The sequence below is a fragment of the Tenrec ecaudatus genome, chromosome 10, assembly GCF_050624435.1.
Source record: "Tenrec ecaudatus isolate mTenEca1 chromosome 10, mTenEca1.hap1, whole genome shotgun sequence".
NCBI classification, from domain to species: Eukaryota; Metazoa; Chordata; class Mammalia; order Afrosoricida; family Tenrecidae; genus Tenrec; species Tenrec ecaudatus.
Genome location: NC_134539.1, coordinates 153866288 through 153891232, shown reverse-complemented (window position 1 = coordinate 153891232; position 24945 = coordinate 153866288). Strand labels below are relative to the sequence as shown.

At 61.3% G+C, this 24945-nt stretch overlaps 3 protein-coding genes across 5 annotated transcripts; 1 reads left to right on the top strand and 2 right to left on the bottom strand.

The window, feature by feature from the left end:
- Positions 1-1150: 1150 nt before the first annotated feature.
- Positions 1151-16452, top strand: EXOC7 (exocyst complex component 7). Of its 3 annotated transcripts, XM_075562245.1 has the most exons (20): positions 1151-1290; positions 1490-1555; positions 3728-3912; positions 4064-4169; positions 4420-4642; positions 6487-6654; positions 9061-9153; positions 10014-10082; positions 10918-11063; positions 11657-11809; positions 12019-12117; positions 12854-12916; positions 13084-13150; positions 14370-14435; positions 14599-14719; positions 14836-14931; positions 15667-15730; positions 15842-15883; positions 16004-16137; positions 16293-16452. In XM_075562245.1, the coding sequence occupies exons 1-20, from the start codon at positions 1231-1233 to the stop codon at positions 16393-16395; spliced, it is 2124 nt and encodes a 707-aa protein (XP_075418360.1). In that variant the 5' UTR covers positions 1151-1230; the 3' UTR covers positions 16396-16452. The 3 variants fall into 3 exon arrangements, with proteins under 3 accessions (XP_075418360.1, XP_075418358.1, XP_075418359.1); XM_075562243.1 differs by lacking the exon at positions 9061-9153; XM_075562244.1 differs by lacking the exons at positions 9061-9153; positions 10014-10082.
- Positions 16453-17096: 644 nt separating this feature from the next.
- On the bottom strand, positions 17097-20002 carry ZACN (zinc activated ion channel). The gene is made up of 9 exons (XM_075559697.1): positions 19715-20002; positions 19551-19595; positions 19338-19444; positions 19034-19203; positions 18261-18385; positions 17964-18174; positions 17708-17878; positions 17443-17451; positions 17097-17317 (listed from the first exon to the last, which is right to left on the bottom strand). The coding sequence occupies exons 1-9, from the start codon at positions 20000-20002 to the stop codon at positions 17136-17138; spliced, it is 1308 nt and encodes a 435-aa protein (XP_075415812.1). The 3' UTR covers positions 17097-17135.
- A 1104-nt stretch (positions 20003-21106) lies between these two features.
- Positions 21107-23590, bottom strand: GALR2 (galanin receptor 2). Its single transcript, XM_075559696.1, has 2 exons — positions 23229-23590; positions 21107-21905 (listed from the first exon to the last, which is right to left on the bottom strand). Exons 1-2 carry the CDS (start codon positions 23588-23590, stop codon positions 21107-21109), a joined length of 1161 nt encoding a protein of 386 aa, XP_075415811.1.
- Positions 23591-24945: the final 1355 nt, after the last annotated feature.

Genomic DNA, 24945 nt, shown 5'->3' with positions numbered 1-24945 from the left:
GGGAAGTTCTGCTCTTTCCTGTGGCGCTGCTGAGTCTGAATCGACTGGACAGCGAGCCTCCCCACCATGTCTGATCCCCCAGAGCTCCTGTGGGCAGGCTCTCTGCCTGTCTGAACTCCTAGGGGGGGGGGGCTGGCTCTCCCTTTGCCTGGTGATAGTGTGCTGGCCCCACAACCCTTCAAGGAGCCTTGGGGGCTTTGGGCCATCCTCTTGCAGCATCTCCAGATGGATGTGGGTTCTGGAAGTGATTCCCTACTGCCAGCGTGGTCCATACGCCCACCAAATCAAGTGACACTCTCCAAAGCAGGCACCCTAGGGTGGGACTTGGAGAACATTCAGAAAGCCCTGCCACACTGGGTCCGTGGCTGGGCTGAGCGAGCACAAGTCAGGACTGTGGTTCCTGCCGATTTCAGCTCAATGTGATTCTCTTCCGGCTCCTGAGAATCTTTAAGGACGCAAACAGTCTCGTTGTTCTCCCCTGGGGAGGCTAGTGGGCTTGCACCACTCCCGTGTAGTAAAAAACAACAACAAAACAACCAACCTTAAACTCACTGCTATCGAGTTGCTTCCGACTCATAGAGACCCTACAAGGCAAAACTGCCCTTGTGGGTTTCCAAGACTAACTCTTCACAGGAGTAGAAAGCATCCTCTTTCTCCCCAGAGTGGCTGGTGTTTCCGAACTGCTGACTCTGCAGTGAGCAGCCCACTGCGTGATCCATTAAGCTACCAGTGCTCCTCCCTAGGCAGCCGGCAACCCGAGTGCTTAACCCACCGCGCCACCAGGGTCCCTTACACAAACCCCGGATTCATTCGGGCGTCCATTGTATGGACCCCTCCGTGCTGCTCTTCAGCGGGCAAGGCGACCTCGACGCCCGAACCCCAAATTTCCTCCCCTTCTCAGCGATCTCTGCAGAGTCGGACCGGGCAAGTAGCAGTGGCAGGTGGCTTAAAATTCCGGAACCTTCCTTCCCTACCCAGACACAGAATCCGCGCCGACCGGAAACGCTAGCGCACAGTGGCCGCCACACCTCCCAGCCACACTCACCATGGCCGCCCGCCCCAGCCAGTCACTGAGCTCTGCGCAGGCGCACTTCCTCCCGCGGAGCCCGAGCGCGCACTCGCCACGCCCCGGGGCGGGACCTAAGCCGGAAGTGGGTGTGGCCTGGACGGGCACCCGGCGGGTCCCCTGTGGCTGTATCCTGAGGAGTGGGATCCACCGGGCCCGGAGCTATGATTCCTCCTCAGGAGGCGTCCGCCCGGCGGCGGGAGATCGAGGAGAAGCTGAAGCAGGTGAGGCTGGGGTTGGAGAGGTGAGAGAGGAGGTGAGGGGAAGAGGTCGAGATCGGGACCCGGGCATCGACCCCCCGCGGAGGCAGGTGCGAGGGTCGCTCTCGGCGAGGAGAGGAGACTGGGGGCGATGCTGAGGGGCCGGGGACATGCTGATGACCTTTAGCCTCCGACTTCTGGTGATGTCCGTCCCTTCCCCCAGGAGGAAGAGACGTTGTCCTTCATCCGAGACAGCCTGGAGAAGAGCGACCAGCTGACCAAGAACATGGTGAGTAACCAACCCCTCTCCGGGAGGGCACGCACGGAGCTCCGGACCCCGGGGGAAAGCCGTGCCACCCGGCGTCTCCTGGGCACTAAAGCCTGGGCAGTTTCGGCGTGGATGGTGAGGGTGGTACAGTGTGCAGGCGCTTGGCAATCATGTGCCATCATCGGTCCAGCCCAGGTCCCCACGTTCCACCCCTGCACGTTCCACCCCTGCAGCTCCCGCTGGGCCTGGACCGCCTGCTCTCTCCTTCAGCAAACGTTTAGGGAGTCTGAACATGGGTCAAAATTCAACCCAAGTGACAGACTGCCCCCTGAGGGGTGGCCCTTTGAGATTCCTCCCACACAGGGAAGTCCGTTGGAGCTGGAGCTGAAGCTAGTCTCTGCTCAGTTGCTTATTCATGTAGTTCCAGGTACTCTGAGTTACAACTGGCAGGGACACAGTCTCCTAGTGCCGTGGTAACAGGAATACCACCCATGGGTGACTTTAGGGAAGAGAAATATATTCTCGCATAGTCTAGGAGGTGAGAAGGCCACGGGGAGGGCCCCAGCACTCTCTTTCCGCGTTTGGGGGTGATCCCGGCCTCAGCTCATGAAGTTCGAGGACCTTGGCAATCCTCACACAGCTTCTGTCTTCTGGTGGCTTTTTGCGGCTCCTTGTAACTCAGGTGATCACGTTTATGGCACGGGCCCCTGCCGAATGCCTTAGCAGATTGCTGAGGAGCCCTGATGGGACAGTGGCTACTCCGGGTGGGGTGTGGGGGGGAGGCTGCTAACAGAAAGATGAGCCGTTTGAAACTTCCAGCCACCCTGCACGAGAAAGACAAGGCTTTGGACTCCCGTGAAGAACCAGAGTCTTGGACACCCACAGGGGCACTTAGTTCTCCGCTGCCCTATCAGGTTTCTGTGAGTCAGAATGTACTGGTGGCAGTGAGCATTTCTACCTGCTGAGGTGGGATTGGTAACGTAACAAAAGAGCCTCATTTTCAGAGGGGATTACATCCACAGGCCTAAAGGTTGAGACTCCAACCCTTGTTTCGGGGGTACAGTTTAGCTGATAGCAGCTCACCTGCTAAAGCGCAGGCAAACTCAACCTGCCAACGTGCGTGTCCTCATGCGACTATCCTATAGGCCAGCAGTTCTCAACCTGTGGGCCGCAACCCCTTTGGGGGTCAAGCAACCCTTTTACAGGGGTCACCTAATTTATAACAGTAGCAAGATTATGGGGGGTCGCCACACACGAGGAACTGTATTAAAGGGTCGCAGCATCAGGAAGGTTGAGACCCACTGCTATAAGCTAATGCAGCGAGCGACTGGTGCATGCTAACAAAGACCTCACCCCCTGCCTTGGAGTCCACCCAGCTGAGCAGCCTGGAGGACAGAATAGGATACTCCCCAGCCCCCTAGGATTTCCAAGACTAAATAACTGCAGAAGCTGATTGCCCACCTTTCTCCCACTGGTGGGTCCAAACCACTAAGCATTGTAACGACCAGCGTTCCAGTGGACGCTCACCAACTATGCATTCCATTCCTTATTCCTGGAGGAGACTGGGCAGGTGCCATGTTGAATACTAACTTAAATCTGTATTGACTCCATAGTAAAGGCTGAAACCCAAAGTCATTGCCAGTGAGTCGATGCCAACACCTCGTGACGCGACAGGACAGGGCAGACCTGTCCCCGTGAGCTTTTGAGACTGTCACCTTGACGGCAGTAGACAGCCTCATCTTTCTCCCATGGTTTCCACCTGCCTACCTTGCGGTCAGCACGCGGGCTCATCACCCACTTCGACACCAGGGCTCCTCAAAACGCCCCAGCTCCTTTTTTAATGAGATTTTCCTTTCGAGAGTGAAGGCTTGGCAGATGCCAGCCGCGTATTGGTGACAACTCTTGTCTGAACGATGTCTGTTCGCCTGGAGAAGGGTGAGCGAGAACAGAGATTGAGATGACTTCAAAGTGAGCGGGCCCTCCAGGCCAATTTCATCCAAACCGTTTTGGACCGCCGAGTATGAGGCCAGGTGCTGGGGTCTTGGTGAGCCAGGAGGCTCAGGCCTTTTCCTTGCAGAGCTTATTGGGTGGAAAGCCAGGGGAGAGGCAGCAAATGCTAATGGCCTGGTGGCTGGATAGAAGGTGAGCTGGGACATCCTCAAGGCCTGAGGGCTAGGGACTCTGTCCCCACAGGTGTCTATCCTGTCGTCCTTCGAGAGCCGCCTCATGAAGCTGGAGAACTCTATCATCCCTGTGCACAAGCAGACGGAGAACCTGCAGCGGCTGCAGGAGAATGTGGAGAAGACCCTGTCCTGCCTGGATCATGTCATCAGTTACTACCACGTGGCCAGTGACACCGAGCGGATCATCAGGGAGGGGTGAGTCGGGCCTCCCAGACCGGCCACGCTAGGCCTTTGAAGGGAAGGCGAGATTACACCAGGACCTGGATCCATGTCCCCCTGGCCTCATGCCGGACACCACGCCTTTCTGTGTGCTGCCCCCAGCCGACCCTGCTCTTTCCCCTCTCAGCCCCTCGGGCCGGCTAGAGGAGTACCTGGGCAGCATGGGCAAGGTTCAGAAGGCTGTGGAGTATTTCCAGGACAATAGTCCAGATAGCCCAGAGCTCAACAAAGTGGTAAGGCCCACCGAGGGAAGGGAGAGGTCTGGAGACCTGGGGCCCCGCCCTGGTCTCTCCGGGAACTCTGGGCCAGCTTCGAAGTGTAGAATGCACTACCCACCCCGGGGTGGGGGGGTCGGAGGGACACCCAAAGCCACTTTGCAGTCAGCTGCTGATCTCAAGGTTGGCAGTTCAAGCCCCAGCCATCAGGAGGGGCTGCGGGAATGCTGAACGCAGGGCTGCTCTCCCCCGCACCGCCCACCCGTAGAAGCTGCTGTTTGAGCGGGGGAAGGAGTCACTGGAGTCGGAGTTCCGCAGCCTCATGACCCGGCACAGCAAGGTGGTCTCCCCGGTGCTCATCCTGGATCTGATCAGCGGCGAGGACGAGCTGGAGGTGCAGGAGGAGGCGCCGCTGGAGCACCTGCCGGAGAGCGCGCTGCACGACGTTATCCGCATCTCCCGCTGGCTGGTGGAGTTCGGCCGGAACCAAGGTGAGCCCGCCTGACCCGCCCGCTAGCTGCTCGTGGGGGCCGACTGGCGGGGGGGGGGGGGGGGGGGGCCGAAGTGGTGGTGCAGTTCCCCTTTACGCTGCGACTTTTTCCCTCTTAAGCGGGTCTCTAAGAAAGGCTCTCTCACTTCAAAATGATGAATCTAGAGAAAGCGACACTTTTGAAGTTTTGTTACCTTTCGTTCCTTTTTCCATGCATTGTAAACATGTCAAGTAGCACAGAAACCATTAGGCGTCAAGTACACAGGCCTGCCTCCTTGGAACTCACAGACCGTGACGTCCACGTGGACAGGTGGGCAGACAGGCAAGGTGAGGGGGTCTGAGTCCGCACGAGGGACTCACTGACCACACGCCTACAAATGGTGTGTGCGTGCAGGGATGACAGAAAGCCTCCAGTGGGACCCTCTGCACCCCTATTGCCTATACTGCCCCCTGCGATGAGCACAGTTAGGGTTTTTATGCCTTTCGAGATAACCTGTGAGTGTGAAAGAGGGTGAGCCCCCAGTGGAGCAAATGCTCACCGAAAAGTCGGCGGCTCAGCTCAGTGGGACCTCGGAAGCAAGGCCTGGCCATCTCCTTCCGTGAAGATTACCAAGCAGGAACTCAGAAACCATGAGGGACCCCTTTGATGCCATCACACGTGGGGCTGCCGAGAATCGGAATGGCCGCCCCCGGCTCCCTGGAGGAAGCTCGGGAAACTGCCTGCAGGGTTCTTTCTCCACTCCATGGTCCACCCCCAGAGGGTGGGTGTCCGTCCGCGGAGGCCTGCTTGGACCCCTCATGCCCTGAGTTCTGTAGCTGCCCCGCTCCTGTACGTTCTGGGATTGTTAAATAGGACGGCGAATGGCTTTTTTATGTAGGGCGTTCGTTCTTTGGGGTCTGTTGTCCAGGGGCAGTGACCAAGCACGAGGGTGGACACAGTGCCGCCACAGTTCCTCCCCAGATGGCTGGGGCCTGTTGTCCCCTCGCCAGCAGCCCCCTGCCTTTGCACGTGGCTCATTCCCGTCATCGCTGCTTCACAGGGCTGTCCAAGGAGCCCCCCTGGAGCACAGAGTTGCACGCTGGACTCCCAACCAAAAGACTAACAGTCTGAACCCAGCCGGAGGAGAGAGACCTGGCCATCGCCCTTGTAAAGATGGCCACCTGCCAAGGCCAGGGGGCAGTTCTGTTCTGTCATGACCACGCTGGCCTGCTTCTCTCATGTGGACAGATGGCCCTTGCTCCCTGTAAATGACTCATGCCCTCCAACCTCCACCGACTAGAGCTAACATCACCTTTCTTTTTTACTATTCTTCTTCTTCATTGGGAATTAATAATGCATCATGTCATGTGACATTGCCTCCCCTTATCCCCTGCCACTCCCATTCCCACCTCCCCCAAATCCCTTATTCGACGCGCTGTCTCCATAGGCTTCTCAATCCTGTCTTTAATGTGAAGAGACATGTCATTCCAAAGGGACAGCCAACGGTCAGTTCTGTTGGGCATAGTTTTCTTCTTGAAAGCTCTGCCTGATTGGCCGAGCAAACCACACTCTCCTGCCACGGAGTCGATGCCGACTCATAGCACCATGCAGAACAGGGTAGAGCCCGTGGGTTTCAGAGGCCGCAACTCTTGGATGGGAGTAGGGAGCCTCGTCTTTCTCTCTTAGAGTGGCAGGTGGTTTCTAACTGCAGACCTTGTGGTTAACAGCCTGATGGATCACCACGGTGTCACCAGGGCTGCTGTGGACTGAGCAGGTGCCCGGTGACTGTGGATCTGGCTGCTACCTGGAGCTTCAGCCGTGGAGAAGTGGGGCCCAGCCGCCACCGTCTGCCTCTCTCCCTTCAGATTTCATGAACGTCTACTACCAGATTCGCTCCAGCCAGCTGGACCGCTCCATCAGGGGCCTGAAGGAGCACTTCCGGAAGAGCAGCTCTTCCTTTGGGGTCCTCTACTCCCCCGCCGTCCCCAACAAGAGGAAGGACACGCCCACCAAGAAGCCCACCAAGCGGCCAGGTGAGCCCCCACCCTGCCCATCCAAGACCCGACAGACGGCTGCCAGAGCCCGGGCAGCTTTGTCCACCGTGGGGTGGGGTCTAGCAGCGTCTGACTCTCCAGAACCTGTCTGCACAGTCGGCCTCCAGGGCAGGCACCCGGACAGAAAGGCAGTATCTGCCCGCCCTCCCAGCAGGCCCCAGAGAGCGTGGGCAGCCACCCCCAGCCGCCTGGAGTCCACACAGAGGGTGTTGGGGGTACTCAGTTACCTCTCCTGAGGCACGGTGGCAGTGGGGTGCAGCGACAACGGGGCAGAGTAACGGACAGGGTGACTATGGGGAGCACTCCCCTTAGCTTACTGTCCTGCAGGAGGCTCAGTGCACTCGCTGCAGCAGGGCAAGGCCAGGCAGGTGTGAGGGGCCCTGTGGCCTGTTTACCCTCCCCTGCGCCCCCATCACCACGTGCACCTTGCTGCCCATGACCCACAGGCTGCAGAGAGGGCTGCGCTCAGTGGGGGAGGGGCTGTGCAGGACACAAGGGCACTGAGGCCGAGGTCTGCTTCTCTGACCTACCTTAGCCCCCTGGAGGGCACTGGGAACCCACCGATTCTGACCCCGACTTGGGGTCAAGCCCACCCCACCTGCCTTTTTCCCCAACTGCCCCTTGCTCTGTTCCTTGGAGAGCAGGGTCACTGTCTATACTCCTCCCTCCCAGGCCTCTGCTGGGGCTCGGAGCAAGGTGGGGTTAAGTCAGAAATGGCCGGGGAGCTGCCCGCAGGGGCTGAGTGATGGGGCAGCTGGGCCTGGCAGCCTTGGAGGGAGGTGCCGCCTTCTCCCTGCAGTGTGGCTGTTTGGTGCTGACCCGCCTGTGGGGGTGGGTCTATGCTGTGCTGTGGGGCAAGGACCCATCTCTAGGAGGCAGCAGGGGCCTGAGGCTCAGTGGGGTGGGGCGCCTCCTCTTTTGGATGCTTCTCTAACAAGACCCTACACCGGGCAGGCCAGGCAGGGAAGTGGGGTTTGGGGACAGTGGGACCTGATCTCCCCGTGGCTTGGAAGGTCCCAGAGGATTTCACTGTTGTTAGGAGCAGATGAACTTAGGAATGACGTCAGAGAACCTAGCCTCGGGACATTCGTTCTGGGCACTGGGGACAGGGAGCCCCATCAGCCAGGGAGCGACCTGCCCAGCTCCCCCCCCACCCACAGTATGGACTCAGACCCAGCCCTCAGCCTGGCCACCCCACCCCGTGCTGCAGGACACGGGTGGTTAGACAGTAATTGTGGTGATGGGTTCCAGAGGGAGCCCCCTGCCCGCCTGCCCATCCACCCTACCTACCTCCAGCCTCTGGAGCCTCCAGCCTCCAGCATCTGCCCTCACTGAAGGGGGAGGGATGAGCCACCTCCAGAGAAGTGGCCTGGAGTCTCTCGGGTGTTGCTCCCATCCTGCAGGGCCTCTGGCCACAAGGCAGCGGCAGCTGCCTGTCTTACATGTTGGACATTTCCTGTCCCCTGCTTCCTGCCCGCGGGCCTGCTGCCCCCAAGGTGGCCGACTCGGGCCGTGTGGGCGGCCTTTTGTTGCTCCTGTTTGAACTTGTGATACTAACTCGTGTTTTTTTCTCCTGCTACGAGAGCATGTTCACCCCTGTCCCCGTCCTCGCCTCCACGGCCCTCCCTTTGCACGCTGGTGGCTTCTGGTAACCCTTTCCCGACTTTGGCTCTGAGGGGTGTAGGCCCCTGCTTCGGGTGGGGCTGGCCACTCTCCCTGCCCCTATCTCTGGCTGGTTCTCCTTGGAAATGCCCTTCTCTTCCAGTCCTGCCAGGGTCCTTCCACTGCCTGGTGTCTGGCTGCCCCCGCAGTGAGCATGCTCCAAGGACTCAGAGGGGGGTGGCTGTGGGCTCCAGGTTTGACCTTGCAAGTGCTGGCACCCCCTGCCCCTCGGGGGTACTTCTTATGTCTCCTGGTGGAGCCTCAGGGGCGCTGGTGGTGCAGCTGCCTACGTGTTGGGGTGCTAACCGCAAGGTCAGCAGTTCACATCCCCCGACACCCCAGGGGAGAAAGACGAGGCTTACCGGCCTTTGCTAAGGCTGACGCCCTTGGGACCGCCCAGGAGCAGCCCTCCCCTGCCCCATAGCGGGACTGTGATTGGGGATGCAGCCCACAGCGGTGGGTTTCACCTGGGTTTCCGTGGTGCCTGGCTTCTGAGACACAACCCCCACCACCACCCCGAGCTCTTAAGAATCAGTCATCTGGAGAGCAAGCATCTCCCTGCTTGGTCTCAGACCTCGGGGTCTCGGAGGTGCATCCGGGGGAGAGCCCCGGGCGTGCTCACTGTTGGGGGCTGGGGGCCGGGAGTCGGTGGCGGCCGCTGCTGTTTTCTCTCACTCGCTCCCTAGGTCCTCTCACCTCTTCTCTGTGTGGCTCTGGTGACAGGGACGATCCGGAAGGCTCAGCACCTTCTGAAACAGTATTCCCAGCATGGTCTAGATGGGAAAAAGGGGGGCTCTAACCTCATTGCTCTGGAAGGTAATCCCCCTGTTCCTCTCCTCTTGCCCCTCCTCCTCCGTGTGTCTCCTCCCCAGGCAGGGCGTAGCCTCCAGCCACCCAGGAGGCCAGGGGGGCTAGGGAAGGGGGAGGCCGAAGGCAGCAGCTCCCTGCCGTGGGCACTGGCCCTGGGATGGGGTCATGGCCCTCGGCCTGGTCCTGTCTGGCTGCCGGCAGCTCTGCTCCCCTGAGCCCCTGCCCTCTCCCCTCCCTGCCTCTGTCCCTGCCTCCTGTTGGACCGCAGAGACTGTTCTTTGTCCTGGGGCAGCCCTTTCACGCCCAGACCAGCAGTGACAGCCTTTAGCCCCCTTAGGCCTCTCGGCCACCTCACCTGACTCCCCCGCCCACCCCCACGCCACCTCCCCACCTTCCCCCAGCTTGGGGAAGCAGAGCGTGTGCAGCCAGGGGCAGGCAGCCTGTAGGCCAGAAGGACAGCCACATCATCTGACTTTGTGGGCCTCCTACCATTCAGAGGAGTGGCCCTGGAGGAGAGGAAGCTGCCCCTCTCATGCCACAGTGACGTGTCTGACTGTCCTTCAGGAGAGAGGGGCCTCTATATGAGGGCGGGGAGATTCCCGGGCAAAACATCAAATCCCCCACAGCTGCCAAAAAAACCTTTCAAAATCCAAGGTACCCCAGGATGGGCCTGGGCGCTGCAGGTCAGGCTTGAAACGGCTTTTCCCCAGGTGGTTCGGCACGGTGGAGGGGCTCGGGTGCCCCCTTGGCCCCTCTTCCTGTCCCCACACCTGGCGACCCAGGGCTTCTTCCACGCCCCCCGAGGGGCAGCGCCCCGGCCCCTGGATAAACCCCTGCTTGTGTTTGTGCGGCTGACATCTCGTTAGGTCACGAGCATGATTTCCGAGTTAAGCACCTGTCCGAGGCCCTGAACGACAAGCACGGGCCGCTGCCCGGTGAGTACCGAGGCCCAGCCGAGTGCCACTGCCACTGCCATTGCCATTGCCGCTGCCGCTGCTTGGTCTGGGCCAGCCGGACCCTGCTCCTCTCTTTGCCCTGGTCTCTCAGACACCAGAGCTCCTGGTCACCCTCCAGACACGAGTGTGGCCCTCTCAAGGGCCCAGGCCCGAGGGAGACGCCGAGCCTGCTGGGAGATGGCGCCCTCATGGGCAGGATGTCCCAGCATCTTGACTCAAGGATAGCCGGAACCTCGGGGACCCGACTGTTTTATCACTGATCTCAGCCCTCCAAAGTGGGATCCGGCCTCCCCAGGGGCAGCTGACAACCAAGAAGCCCCCTGCTAAGGGGCTCACATGACTGGCTCCCAGATCCTGACCCCAAACCAGCTCACTTCGTAGCACGTGGCCCACCAGCTGCTTCTAGTCCCGGGGGGCCTGGAAGCCTGGCCTCTGTCTTCAGAGTCTTAGGTTCTCCTCTGGTGGCCGACTAGGTGCTCACCACCTGTCCCCAACCCACCCAGGCTGTCGCTCCGGAGGACAGTCAGAACCCTGGGCTGGTTGGACACACGTGTTTTGTCCAGGAAGCTAAAAGACCGCCCCCTTCGCATCCTTCCCCAACTACCCATGGGGAGAGGCAGCAGACCTCACGGACAGGGCCCACAGCCTGGGCTCCACTCCTGCGTTTCCCTCAGGACCTGGACGGGCCTGTGGCCTCCTGCCGCAGGCCTGTGGGTCCTCCCCAGCTGCTGCCCAGTCTGTGCCACCAACGCAGGAGCCGGGGAGAGCCGCGCGCTCTGGCAGGGAGGACTCAGGGGTGCTGCTGTGCCCGCAGGGAGAGACGATATGCTGGATGCTGAGACCAACGCCTACATCCACTGCGTCAGCGCCTTCGTCCGGCTGGCCCAGAGCGAGTACCAGCTGCTAGCCGGCATCATCCCAGAGCATCACCAGAAGAAGACCTTCGACTCCCTGATCCAGGTCCCGCCCACAAGCCCACCCTCGGGCTCCCTGTAATGCTGAGTCTCTAGTGGGGGATAGAGCTGCTTTCCACGGTCTTGCAGGGGTGCTGTGGGGGTCAGAGCCTGGCAGCATAGTGTTTATGCATTGGGCTGTTAACCGCATGGTCAGCAGTTCGAAACCACCTGGTGCTCCCTGGGAGACAGATGAGGCTTTCTACTCTCGTAAAGAGCTACGGTCTCAGAAGCCCATGGGGGGCGTTCTGCCCTGTTCTAGGGTCTATGAATCGGAGTGGACCTCATGGCACTGAATTTAGTTGAGGTTTTGGCAAGAGGGTGGGGGGTGGGGAGTTTGTTGGAGGTCCCTGGGAGACACAGACCACTTACGCTCGACTACTAGGCCAAAGGTTAGCAGTTCAAGCCCATGCGGCAGTGCCTCGGAAGTAAAGCCTGGTGATCACAGCCAGGAACACCCTCTGGAGGGAGCAGTGCTACTTTGTAGCCCACAGGGTACCAGGAATTGACTGGATGGCAGGGGGGTTGGTCCCAGATGAGGGGTCCCAGTCGATGTCCCCCTGGGGTCCCCGCCCTGAGCTGCCCCCCTGGGTTCCTCAGGACGCGCTGGATGGGCTGATGCTGGAGGGTGAGAACCTGGTGTCGGCGGCCCGGAAGGCCATCATCCGGCACGACTACTCGGCGGTGCTCACCGTCTTCCCCATCCTGCGCCACCTTAAGCAGACCAAGCCGGACTTCGACCAGGTGCTCCAGGTGCGTGGCCGAGGCACCCTGGGGCCCTGGGAGGAGGGACCCTGCCCCTGCCATTTGGGGCAGTGGGCCGGCTGCTCCTGGCCTCTGCTCTGAGCAGGGAGGGACAGAAGCAGCCTTGACTGGGCACACAGGTGGGAGCACAGAAGGGGTCTCTGTTGAGGGGGGGGGGGCAGGGCCAGGGGTGGGCCGTGAGCCGAGCTCTTCCTCAGGGCACGGCCGCGAGCACCAAGAACAAGCTGCCCGGCCTCATCACCTCCATGGAAACCACTGGTGCCAAGGCCCTGGAAGACTTTGCAGACAACATCAAGGTGCGCCCACTCCCACATACACCCTAAGGTGCTGTGAGCAGGGGGACTCTCAGAGCAGACACCAGGAAGGCAGATTGTCCCTTAGGGTAGCTGCAAGGCAGCTAGCTTTCTGTCAGTTCCCACTGCAGCCTGTGCTTCCTGGGGGGCTTGGGCAGAGGCCTCTAGTCCGGGGGTGTCCTGATGCCCACCAACCAGGAGGTGGAGTCATGAGCAGGCTGAGCTGAGGCTTAGTGTAGGGCCTAGGACTTTCAGGGAATGGGGACTCTGGCCTTTTTCTTGGGAGCCCCCCAAGAAACCATTAACACTAGGTTCAATCCACTGAAAAGCCCCTCAGAAGAAAGGGCTGGCAGTAGACTTCCGAAAAGCCAGCCCCTGCACAACCTGTGACAATCTGATTAAAAGGGGGAGAAAATACAGCACAGACTTTCAAATCCCCATTGAATCTAGACCTTCATAGGCCAAAGGAACCCCTCAGAGGGGCTTTAAACCAGAAACAGTTCCTAAATTCCTCTTCAAATGAGACGGTAGTTTAGCTTGAACAGGGGGATGGCCTCACTGAGCGCGGGGTCTCATGGGGCAGCCGTAGCTGGGAGGGTTAGATGGGACTCTTTGGGGGCAGTGAGTTTAGGCTGAGGGAAGATGGAGCAGCTGGGAGAAGGGGGCTGAGATGGCCACCCAGCTGACAGAGGTCATCCGTGCCACCCTCCGATTCCACGTGGTCTGGGTTTCTCCTCAGAACGACCCGGACAAAGAGTACAACATGCCCAAGGACGGCACAGTGCACGAGCTCACGAGCAACGTAGGTGCTGCCTGCCCGTGGGGGCCCGAGAGGCCGGGCCCGCCCCGTGCCCTCCTGAGGGGCTGCTGGCGGGACGGATGGGCATTGGTGGTGGTCTCGCCCCCCCCCAGTGCTGGGGCTGTGCCCCTGGGAGGTTCTCAGACCACCCCGCCCCTTTCTCCCATCAGGCCATCCTCTTCCTGCAGCAGCTTCTGGATTTCCAGGAGACAGCAGGTGCCATGCTGGCCTCTCAAGGTACTGGGCCCATCCCCGCTGGTCCCCACTCTCCCTCTGGTTTGGGTGGGGCCAGGGACACCAGGGCCTTCCCCCCTGCTCCTCCTTGGTGGAATGGGGCTGAGAGGTGGCTCTGTGACCCCAACTCTCCCTCCTGGTACTGCCCCCTCTGTACCTCTCCACTTTTTTTCCCGGCTCGCCTGCTCTAATGAGTCTCACGCAGCTGACCCACTCAATGGGTGGGTGGGCGGCATCTCCAGGCTCAACTGAGGCCTTCCCCCTAAGTGCCAACCCCTGGCTAAGGAGTTGGCATGGAAGTTGGAGCATGTTTCTGGGCCCTTCCAGCCTGTTAAGACCCTGGGCCTTTTTCACAGCACCAATGGGCCTCCACAGACTGGGGTTTTGGCTGGGCGTGCCCTGCCTGTGCCAGCTGGCTGCCCCGGGGTGAGGGCTGCGTGAGGCGGGATGGCACGACCCTTTCTAACCTGTTTTTGCACTCTGCACCTCTCTCCCTTCTTGTCTCTCCCTCCGTCCCCTCTGCGCGCTCTGCCTCTCACTGCGTAGTTCTTGGGGACACATACAATATTCCTTTAGACCCCCGAGGTAAGCAGGGGGGGTGCTGTGTCTCCTCCCCCTCTGAAGCCCCATGGGTGAAGTTTCCTGGGGTCACACTCAGACCTGGGCCTGCTGGGGAGCAGGGATCACAGGGGTTCTTACAGGGTGCCCTTGACCCTCATGGCATCCCTCACAGCCACTTCCTGTCTCTGAGCTTGTCCGGGCAGCACGCAGCCCCTCCCTCATTTTCCAGCTCCCATGCTTTCCCCTCCCCTTTGGCAGTGGGCTCCCCGAGTGGAGGGGCTGTGGGAAGTGGGGGGAGAGGTAAGGAGCATGTCCTGAGGACCCCTGCTGACAAGGGGGACTCAAGACCACCCAGCATGGACCGGGGCTCAGGTGGGCAAAGGGTGCTGCCACCCACTCCTGTCCTGCCAGCCTTCCAAGGGTCGAGGGACAGATCCTTAACCACCCCACTCCATCATGTAGGGAGGTTGCCTGAACCCCCAAAGCAGCCCATGGGCATAGGGCCATGGGACAAGAGGGGCCCGTCCCTCGGGGGATGCCAGCCCAGCCCGCAGAACTTTCCATGCCGCCTGCCTGGGGAAGGTCTCCTCGTTTCTCCCTGGTGGTGGTGAGAGCGTCGGGTCCACTGCTGCGGCCCGTGACAAGGCCCCCCTTCCCACAGAGACCAGCTCCTCAGCCACCAGCTACAGCTCCGAGTTCAGCAAGCGGCTTCTGAGCACCTACATCTGTGAGTGTCCCTCCGCAGCCGGCCTCCCTGCCTTCTGTGTACGCTGCTCCGGCCCCGCTGCCCAACCTCGAGATGAGGGGCCAGCAGCAGTCAACGTGTGGGTCTGGGCTGGGCTCTCGGGGTCAGACTGGCATGTGGGCGTGGCCTCGTCTCCTCGGTGTAGGCAAAGTCCTGGGCAACCTGCAGCTGAACTTGCTGAGCAAATCCAAGGTGTACGAGGACCCGGCTCTGAGCGCCATCTTCCTGCACAACAACTACAACTACATCCTCAAGTCCCTGGAGAAGTGAGTGCCTGCGGCCTCCTGGAGCTTCTCCTGTGCGTTCGGGGCGGGATGAGGTCTGGAGGCCCCACCACACACGTCCTGACTCGTTCTGCCTCGGCCCGTTGCCCCTGCCCCAGGTCGGAGCTGATCCAGCTGGTGGCCGTGACCCAGAAGACGGCCGAGCGCTCCTACCGGGAACACATCGAGCAGCAGATCCAGACGTACCAGCGCAGGTCAGCCGCGCCCCGCCCTGCGCCCCTCTCCCGTCCCCTGGGGGGGCCCAACCGGATGTGGGACTACTGAGGGGGACTTCCGGCCTGTGTACCTTTTATCCAGCTCAGTCCCCCTCTCCCCTCTGCTCCCTGTGGGGGACCTCCTGTGATGACGTCATGGTCACGTGCTAGGGTCACTGAGTGATGGGCTTGTCACAGATTCGAGGGACGCTTAGGAAGGTCCCCAAAGCCATCCACCCACAGCTCACTGAGGCGCCCTGGTAGCACACCGGTTGAGCACTCGGCTGCGGATCAAAGGTGGGCGGTTCGGACGCCCCAGCGGCTGCTCAGGAAAAGGCGTGGGTGGATCTGGGTTCCCGAGAGCACAGGGGCAGTGCTGCTTTGTCCCTCGGGCCACTGGGGGACAGTACCAACGGAGTCACTTCGGGGCCGCTGCTGTCCCTGCCGTGTGCACCCCGCTCCCCCTTCTGTCCGTGCCAGTCTCTCTGCCCCTTTCCATCGCATCCTTGGCATGTCCGTGAAGTGCGGGTCGGTGGTGCAGCCCACGGAGGGCCGTTTGCTGCCGCAGCGCCCACATGGTGCCTTTTCAGAGAGAAAGCTCTGCCTCTGCGGTGCTCTCCCTAGTTCTGCCCAGCTTGGTTCCCGCGCTCCCCCCAGTCACTCAGGAGTAAGTAATGAGGGTTAGGCAGGTGCTGGCTGCCCTGCCCTGACAGACGCCCTCTCTCTGCCCGGCAGCTGGTTAAAGGTGACTGACTACATCACGGAGAAGAATCTCCCTGTGTTCCAACCCGGGGTCAAGGTGGGCAGGGTGCTTGGCGAAGGAAGGCAGGGGCACGGGGGTGTCATGGGGGTAACAGGGAGGGTGTGGAGCTGGGAGGACAGCCTGCTGCCCGCTGCCTTCTATCCTCAGCTCCGGGACAAGGAGCGGCAGGTGATCAAGGAGCGCTTTAAGGTGAGCCAGGCCCCTTCCCTCCCCTCCCCGCCCCTCCCCTCCCCTCTCCGAGACTGCAGCCCTGGCAGCAGAGACCCAGCCTGAGTGTCTGCATGTCCCTTCCGTCCGTCGGGTGGGCAGGGCTTCAACGATGGACTTGAGGAGCTCTGCAAGATCCAGAAGGCCTGGGCCGTGCCAGACACGGAGCAGAGGGACAGGATCCGCCAGGCACAGAAGAGCATCGTCAAGGAGAGCTACGGGGCCTTCCTGCACAGGTCAGGGCCCCCACCCCTGCCCTGGTCCCCGCATCTTCCACAGGAGCGACGAGGGGGAGGTTGCTGAGCCACCTGAACCCAGGACAAGGAGGCCACTTGGGAACGGGGTGCGCTGCCTGTGGGGGGCCTCTCTCCTGACCTCAGTGCCCACACAGGTACAGCAGCGTGCCCTTCACCAAGAACCCCGAGAAGTACATCAAGTACCGTGTGGAACAGGTGGGCGACATGATCGACCGCCTCTTTGACACCTCCGCCTGAGCTGCCGCTGCCACCGACTCTCCGTGTCGTTAGACCCATAAACCAGTCTTAACATGCCGCGACTAGGGGAGTTTGAAGTCCTTTGGGAACAGGCGGCCTTCCTGACCGGCCCCATCAGGCCCATGAGCCCTATAGTCCCGGGTCCAATTCCTCCCTGCACCCTCCCCAGACCCGTCACACCTGTGGAGCCACAGGATGGCTTCTGAACCCAGAGAGGGGCGAAGGAAGATAAGCCTGGAGCCCCAGCGAGGGCAGGAGAGCCCCACTACATCCACTCAGTGCCGGCAGCCAGACCTCGGAGACCCCCACTTCTTCCCAGCAACGCGGGTTGACACCCAGAGCAGCAGGCCAGCCAGACGGAACACCAGCTGCTACAGGAGTGGGCGTAGTCCTCAAGGCTGGGGATGGTCCCCCAGGGATGCCCCTGATGGCCGGGGGTGTGCTCTCTCAAGCCTTTCATCTGTCCCCGGTGTTTCTGCCTCCTGGCCTGGGTCACGCAGCAGTGGTGGCAGAGGAACCATTGGGTCCCATGGATGGCAGTGGTGGAAAGTGGGGGCAGGTGGGGTTAGGGACAAGGCAAGCCCCTTCCCCCGCAGCAGAGTGAAGGGCTGAGTCGGACACACGTGCTCTGGGGCAGGAGGTTTATTAGCCCCGATGCTGGGGTGCTGACAGAAGGGAGGCTGGGGTGCTGGGGTCAGGGAGGAGAGGAGGAGAGCCTGTCGACCCTGAGGCCCTCACGGTTACAGCCGGGGCTGCCCGCCGTGGGGCGCAGCCTTACCAGGGGCAGGGTCTGACTTGCATACCACCCACATCCAGATGCCAGCAAAGAGGGCCTGGCTGCACACCACCCCGACCACGTACACCCGGAAGAAGATGCTGTCGGCAACTTCAGCCCGGCTGCGCCCTGGCCCCTTTCCTCCTCCTCCTCCTCTCCCTTCTCGGGGGGCTCCTGCTAGAGAGAGGGGACAGCACTGACTTTCCCGGCTCCCTTGGATAAGACAGCCTGGATAGGGGGCACCTTATAACCAGTGCACCCCACGGCTCCACTGGAGCGCTCTTGGATCACTAACTGAATGACAGGCCCCTTCTGAACCAACCTTCGTGGAGGAGCCCCCACTTGCCCCAAGGCTCCCCACAGCATGGAGGAATCTGGGGGAGACCCCATTCTCCCTCGGGAAGGCCAGCATGCATGCAGGGACCTCTCAACCCAAGCTGGTGACCCCAAGTCCCTCAGTGCTCAGGCTGCCCACACCATCCTGCCCAGCCTGTTCTCTGATCTCATTTAGGACCCCAGCCCCAAGCCACGCCCTACCTTGACCTTGAGGAGGCCCTGAGCCCCCATGATCTCTGTGTTCCCCTCCCCTCGGGGCAGGGCTGGGGCCACCCCTGGCCCCCCGGCTATCGTGGGCCCACAGTCCGGCCAGCAGCACAGTTTCCATGGTACTGAGAATCAGCAGCAGCAGCAGGACTGTGAAGTAGTAGACTGGGGGCAAGGAGGAGGAGGTCAGGGCCCAGCCGCTGGGCCCGGGAGCAGCGGGTTTGGGGAGCTGCCTGCACTCGGGGCTTACTGAGCAGTGGGTTGCAGGATGAGGAGCTGGGCAGTGCCTGCACCAGGGACGAGTGGAAGACCAAGTAACCCAGTAGCAGGGTCATCTTATAGCCCAGGCGCTCAGCAGCCGAGAGGGGCAGCAGGCCCCCACACACGTCAGCCAGCAGCAGCGCCTCCCCAGGGACCAGCAGAGAGAGGACGGCCTTCAGCGCTGTGTTCTGCAGGCTCAGCTGGAAGGCAGGTGGAGGAAGTGGTGGCCTGTGCAGGCCCCCCCCCCCCCGCCCTCCCTCACCCCATCAGCCTCCTCCCCACTCACTGTCACCCGGAAGCAAGGCACCAGCTGCTGGGGTGGGATTTGAATCTTCAAGTCCTGAAGGACATATTCCCGTTTAACACTCACGACCTCGTTGACTGCTTGAGCATGGAACTCCAGCTCCATCACTGGGTGGGGGGAGGGACGGGGTGCAGTTTAGAAGAGCTCCCTCTGCCCCAGGCGGCTCTTGGGGGCTGGGGCAAGGGCAGACTGGAGTCCTGGGTGATGGGAACGCCCACAAGCTGCAGGCATGGGAAACACAAATGGAGCTGGAACCAGGCGGCCTTCCCTGATCTTGTTTTGCCTACAGCTGGGCAAAGGGCCTTATCAGATTCCCAGGCGAACCCACATTGTTCGAATAAGCGCATTCATCGCCTCACTGAGGGGTGGACACAGACATCGGGACAGCACCTCACGCCTGGATGTCGCTATTTGTGGCCCTCCACCATGGGTGGGACTTCCCTGTCAAGCTGTGGGATGGTCAATGGGCAGCTGCACCTTCGCGACGTTTCCAGGAGAGGGCGCAGCAGCCTGAGCCCTTAGCTAGCCGCCTTTCCTACCTATCAGCCCGGTGGAGGGTCAAGGCTGGGGGTGGCGGAGGAAGAGGCCAGGTGGGATCCGAGGCTGTGGAGCCTCCACAGAACCACGTGTGCAGGGAGAAGCGGGCTATTTCGTGGGGCGGAAGGTGGAGGTTGAGTTCTCCCTAGGATTTGCCCGCGTCCTAAATCTCGGGCGGCCCCAGGCTCCCCTTCCCTCCCCTGGTCCCCCATGGGCACCAGAGTTGCTTAGCGCGTAGAAGCTGAGGCTGCAGTCGCTCAGGTCTCGGGGAAACCGCAGGAGCTCGAAGTCGCAGTTGGTCTCCGTGGTCAGGGCCAGGTAGAGCTCTACATTGCCGTCCGGGGCCACGCGCGCTCGCGGGCTCTGGTCCCGCCAGTCTACCCAGAGCCTGTGGGCAGAGGCGCAAGCCTCGCCGTCAGCGGGTTCGCGGAGAGGAGAGAGCACCTGCACCGTGGGGTTGCGGTGGCCCATGAGTGATTGGGGACAAGGAAGAAGAGGGGCCAGTGCCCTCTCCTGACTTACGCCTCCTGGATGGTGAGTCCCGGTGTCCAGATTGAGTCCCAGGGTAGCGTGAACGCGCGCCGCGGGTGCGCAGTCTCGTTCCAGGCCAGGCGGGGGTCCAGCCAGGACTGGGGACACAGGGCACCTTGAGGCAACCGCCCTAGGCAGGTACGCCCTGGAGCCACCCTCCGAAGGCAGTGAGGTGCCTCCCGCCCCTACCCCATGGGCGCTCACCATCCGAAGCAGCAGCACAGAGGACACGGTGTACCGCAGGATGTCCTAGGAGAGGGTGGCAGTGGGTCACATCAGGGGTGGGTACTGCGCCTAGAGGAGGTGACGGGTCGGCACCCACCCCAGCTCTGTCTTGGGCCTGCATGCTCCAGCCGCTGCACACTCACCACGTTGAAGACGTTGGACACGAACACCTCCACAGTCACCAGCAGGGGTGCACTCCCATTTCGTGGAATCTGGAGAGATTCCTGGGCGGCCCCGGGCGATTCCAGGTCCAGGAAGACGGGCCAGGCCGCGGGATGGAGGGGGCGCTCACCTGGGAACCCAGCACCCGAAGCTCTGACCTCTGCTCTCCATCCGCTGGCTGCAGGCACGTGGGGGCCGAGTCCCTGAACCAACAGCCCAGCCACTTGCAGCCCCAGGAAAACCCGATGGGGCAGGGGCCACTGGGCCATATCCAAGGCTGCACCCACAAACTGGCAACGACAGCTGGGTGTAAGCGATGGCCTCTTCCCCCAGTCTCTTCTGGGCAGTGGGTTGGTGAGTAGACAGGGCTGTGGGAGGCAGCTGACGTGTGCAGAGACCCTGGAGCCTTGAACTTGACATCCTACCCCCACCTTCGTTCAGCAAACACCCAAAGACAAAGCCCAGCACCGCCCCACCTCTCCTGCACCTGCTCTGGTTTCCTTGTCTCTGTCCCGCTCTGTTTCCACCACCTGGGACCTGCTCACATCCAAGTGCAGGACCCCCTCCACCTCCACCTCCCCCACTGGGTCCCTTCAGCCAGGACTAGGTGCCTCAGCCCAGTTTCTCAGTTGCTGGCAGTCGCCAAGGTAGGTGAGCCACATTGCTCTGTGCCTGGTGACTGCAGCAAGTTCCAGTCTCCCTCTCTCCTTAAACATTGACCTGGGGGAGGGAGAGGGTTGAAAAACCAAGGAGCTGATACCAAGGGCTCAAGTAGAAAGAAAAGGTTTTGAAAAGGATGCTTGTAACATATGTACAAATGTGCTTGATACAACTGACTGATGCATGGCTTGTTTTAGGAGCTGTAAGAGCTCCCAATAAAATGACTACAAAGAAAAAGGACAACGGCCTGCACGGTTTTCATGTGGGGCAAATGCGCGAGGCAGGAAGAGGCCCGCCTCCTGAGCACGGCTGTGCACTGGCAGCCCTAGACCAGCAGTGCCTGGAAGCTGCTGCGGAGCGAGCGCTTTGGGCAGGGGAAAGGTTTTCTTAGACTGGCCCCAAATGAAAGAAACAATCTGCCCACCCCCCAGGCTGGTGGGGCTCCAATACTCCAAGGAAAGCGTCCCAGCGAACAGGAAGCAGGTGAGGACTAAGGAAATGAGGAGCGACTTCATTGAGCGCGTGCTAAACGCCACGTGCCACACTCCCCAGCACCAGCGGTTTTGCTGCCTTCAAGGGAGCCCCACCCCCTACGCCCACCATCGAAATCCCCTGTGAAATCCCAGAGGCTGCTTCCCAAGATTTCAAGGCAGTGACGCATACAGGCACCAGCAAGAAAGGTTTGAGCGTTTTATTAGCAGGCAAAACTCCCATTAGCCCCCAAGTCCCCCCACCTCCCCGGCAAGCTCCTCAGGTCCCTTAACTGTTAAGACAACACTGGGATCCTTCGGGTCCCGCCAGGGGCCAGGGCTGGAGACCAGGCCCCTGGAAATCGCCTGGGCGAGGGGCAGGGCCGCCTCGCTCACGTGGGTCACGTCGGTGGACTCCAGCACGCTGCAGCTGTAGGGGCCAGGGGCGCGGTCGGAGGTGCTGCGGGGGGCGCGGCGCAGCAGGCCCGCGCAGGTCTGGCGGAAGCCCTTGCGGAAGTGCCTGGAGACGAGCGCATAAACGATGGGGTTGACGCAGGAGTTGGCGTAGGAGACCAGGTGCGAGAAGATGCGCAGCGCGTAGGTGGCGCGCGTGAGCGGGAAGCGGCCGAACCAGACGCAGAGGATGAGCGCGTGGTGGGGCATCCAGCAGAGGCAGAAGAGCGCCGCTACGAGGACGATCATGCGCGTCACTCTGCGCCTGGCGCGCCGGGCGCCCGAGCCGGCGGACACCGCGTCCACGGCACGCCAAAGGTGGCACAGGGTGCGCGCGTAGGTCAGGCCGAGCACCAGCACCGGCAGCAGGTAGCTGAAGACGAAGGTGCAGAGGTCCAAGGCGCGCCTGCGGGGCGCGCTCCACGCCGGGTGGCAGACGGTCAGGTTGGCCAATCGTGACTGGCGATAGTAGCTCAGATAGGGCCCGGCGAAGATCAGCGACAGCCCCCAGATGAGCCCGATGGCCACCAGCGCGTTTCGGGGCGTGCGCAGCTCGCGCGAGTGCAGCGGGTAGCGGATGGCCAGGTACCTGTAAGTCAAGCCGGGAGGAAGATGTTGGCTGAGCAAGGGCTTTGGCGCAGGCGGGCCAGGGACCCGCTGCACCTCAGGTCCCAACCTGCTCTCCAGGACGGTCTTCAGTTCATGGCTACACAGCACACATACACACACACACACACACGGAGCATAAACCGTCAGCCAGGTGAAGATTGAGGCACTGGGCTGCAGGAGAGGGCAGAATCCTCTGCTCCTCCGCAGGCACATTTCACCAAGGAGGCCACTTGAAGCCAGAGGGGGTAGGGTGGGGACACCCCGGCTTTGGGGCTTCAGGGGCGGAGCGGGAGGCTGGGCCAGTCCCCTGCAGATCTAGCAGGTCGCCTGGAGGTGCGGCTTGGCAAGGGACAGGGAGAGGCATTCCAGAGGGAAGCCATTGCTCGGTGGGCCCCAGCAGCGCACCCAGAACCCACTGCGTGCTCAAGTGGACCTTGGGAGCAAGGAATGTGTATCCTCACTTCACCGTGCTCTCCCCACCTCACCCCACACTCCGAGATCTGGAGGAAGAGTGGATGGAGAAGGAGAGGTGGGGAGGATACCGGAGTGGGCCCTGGATTTCCCTTTCATCCAAGCTCCTAGAGCCAGAGCTCTGTAGAAAGTATGCCTCTGCTCTGGCTGGAGAAGGATTACCCCAGGGCCCACTGGCCTGACTCTTCTCCATGTCCTTGAGTCGGGTCTGGAGCCCTCTCCCCCAGCCCTCGGGCTTTGGCGAGAGACTCAAGTTTGGCAGTGGAGGCCAGAGCAGGCTGCTTGCAGTGACCAGATTGAGGTTCCTAGTGGAAATCCCTCGGCTGGCTTCTCCCGCACAACCACTGGCTGGACTCTGGGCACAGCACTGGCCAATTCGGCCCCCTTTTCTGTTCATGGGGCGCAGTCAACCTCTCCTTTCAACATCCTGTCCCCGCTACCATTCAGTGATTTCTGACTCATAGTGCCCCTATAAGGCAGGGCAGCACTGCCCACGGGGTTTCCAAGGCTGTAAATCTTGTAAGAAATCTACTGGCCACTTCTTTCCCCTGCCAAGTGGGTTCCGCCGCACAACCTTCAGGTCAGCACCTGGGCACTCAACCACTGTGTCAGTAGGCCTCCCACCCACCCCAGCTTACAGCCTGAGGAAGCAGGTGGGAACGCTCTGTACTGGGGACCTCCTGGGCTGTCCCCAAGCCCCATTTTAACCTCTTTCTCTGGACGCCCACTTCCGTTCACTTCCTCCAGGTCCCTCTGCTTTCTTAGCCGCCCCTCCTGCTCCACACTCCTTGGCTGTCGCCCAGGCCCCACTGTTCTGCAGACCTCCGCTCACCTGTCCAGGGAGACGGCGGCCAGCGTGAAGCTGCTGGCGTACATGGTGAGGAAGATGAGGAAGTGCACGGCCCTGCAGAGCAGAGAGCCAAACACCCAGCTGTCCAGGGTGTAGACGGTGGCCTGGAAGGGCACGCAGCACACGACGAAGCACAGGTCGGCCACGCCCAGGTTGAGGATGAACAGGTTGGTGGTGCTGACCGCCTGGCCACCGCGAAGCAGCACGGCCAGCACCAGCGCATTGCCCACGGTGCCCACCAGGAAGATGAGCGCGAAGAGTGCGGGCACCACCACCGTCTCAGGCTGCCAGCTGCTGCCCGCCTCACTGGCATCCTGGACGCCTGGGGCGCCCGAGCTGTTCATGGTGCCGCTGCAGAGCGCGGCCCTGGGCTCCCGGCCTGTCTGAGTCTCCACAAGCACAAGCTGCTGGGCCAGGCGCCTGGCCAGAGCCAGCAGGCCAGGCGCAGAGAGGAGGGTGGGTGGAGGGGCTAGGGGGAGGAGCCAGCCGGGGTGGGATTGTCCTGGGCCTGCAGCGTGGCCTGTGAGCTGCCTTCCTTGGAAGGAGTGAGTGTGTGTGTGTGTGTAATAAGGGGCAGGCAGGGAGAAGGGGCACTGGATCACTCCCTGGAATTTGCTCCACCACTCTCCACTTCTCTCTGGGACCAGGTGCTGGTCCAGGTGTCACCAGAGGAAACTGGCTTAGCTTCCTCTCCCTCCTCACCAACCCCACCCACCTCCTCCGCCCCACACGGATTGCTTTTTTGCTCTCCATTCCCATGCACTAGACACTTAGGGAGCATCCACTGTGTGTCAGGGCTGGCCCCTGCCCTGGGCCTGTTGCCTGTGGCACCTCCCTCTGTGGGGATGCCTGGGGGCGGGTGGGGGGGGAGAGTAGTGCCTTAGAAAGGACCAGCTGTTCTGCAGCAGAAAGATGAGGCTTTCTACTCCTGTAGAAAGTCAGCCTCAGAAACCAACCGGCTGAGCTGGACACGATGGCAGTGAGCATGGCTGCTGGCTTTTCCCCGAAGGCTCTGGTAAGAGTGTGTGTGTTGGGGCGAGGCGGGGGGGAGGGACTTCCAAAACCAAGAGCTAGAATCTGTGAGAATCCTCCTCTTCCCTTTGTCCTGACCCTGTTGTCCAGAGCTCGACAGAGGGGGAAACTGGGAGAAAGACAGAACAGAAACGCAGACTGCGGAGCACAGGTCCTGGATGGTCAGGAAGGGGGCGTCCAGGCTGCATGGAGACACAGCGTTCGTTTCTGCGTTTGAGTGTCGCTGTGTGTCCTCGAGGGGACCCCAAGTCCTAGAGACCCTATAGGACAGAGTAGAACTACCCGATGGTGCTCCCCGGGCTGTCCTCCTTCCAGGAGGGACCCCAGCTGGCTAGCGGTTAAGCGCTGAAACCCACTGGTGGCTCTGCGGAAGAAAAGACCTGGCGGTCAGCTCTGGTAAGGACGACAGCTTAGTGCTGCTCTGTGGGAGGCCACGGCTGGTTCTCTTCACAGGGGCCCATGGCTGGTGCTTTTCCTCTGGGGACTGATAAACTTGGACACTGAGTGCCTAACCATTGTGGCACTGAGGCACACAAGATGTGTGACACCCGAGCATTGCTGTTTCTAGGGATCTGAAAAGCGTCGCCTGGGCTCCGCTGCCCCTGCCCGGGCGTCCTAGTCCATGAAACGTGTTTTTTCTCCTTCCACAACTACTCAGCCCTCACGT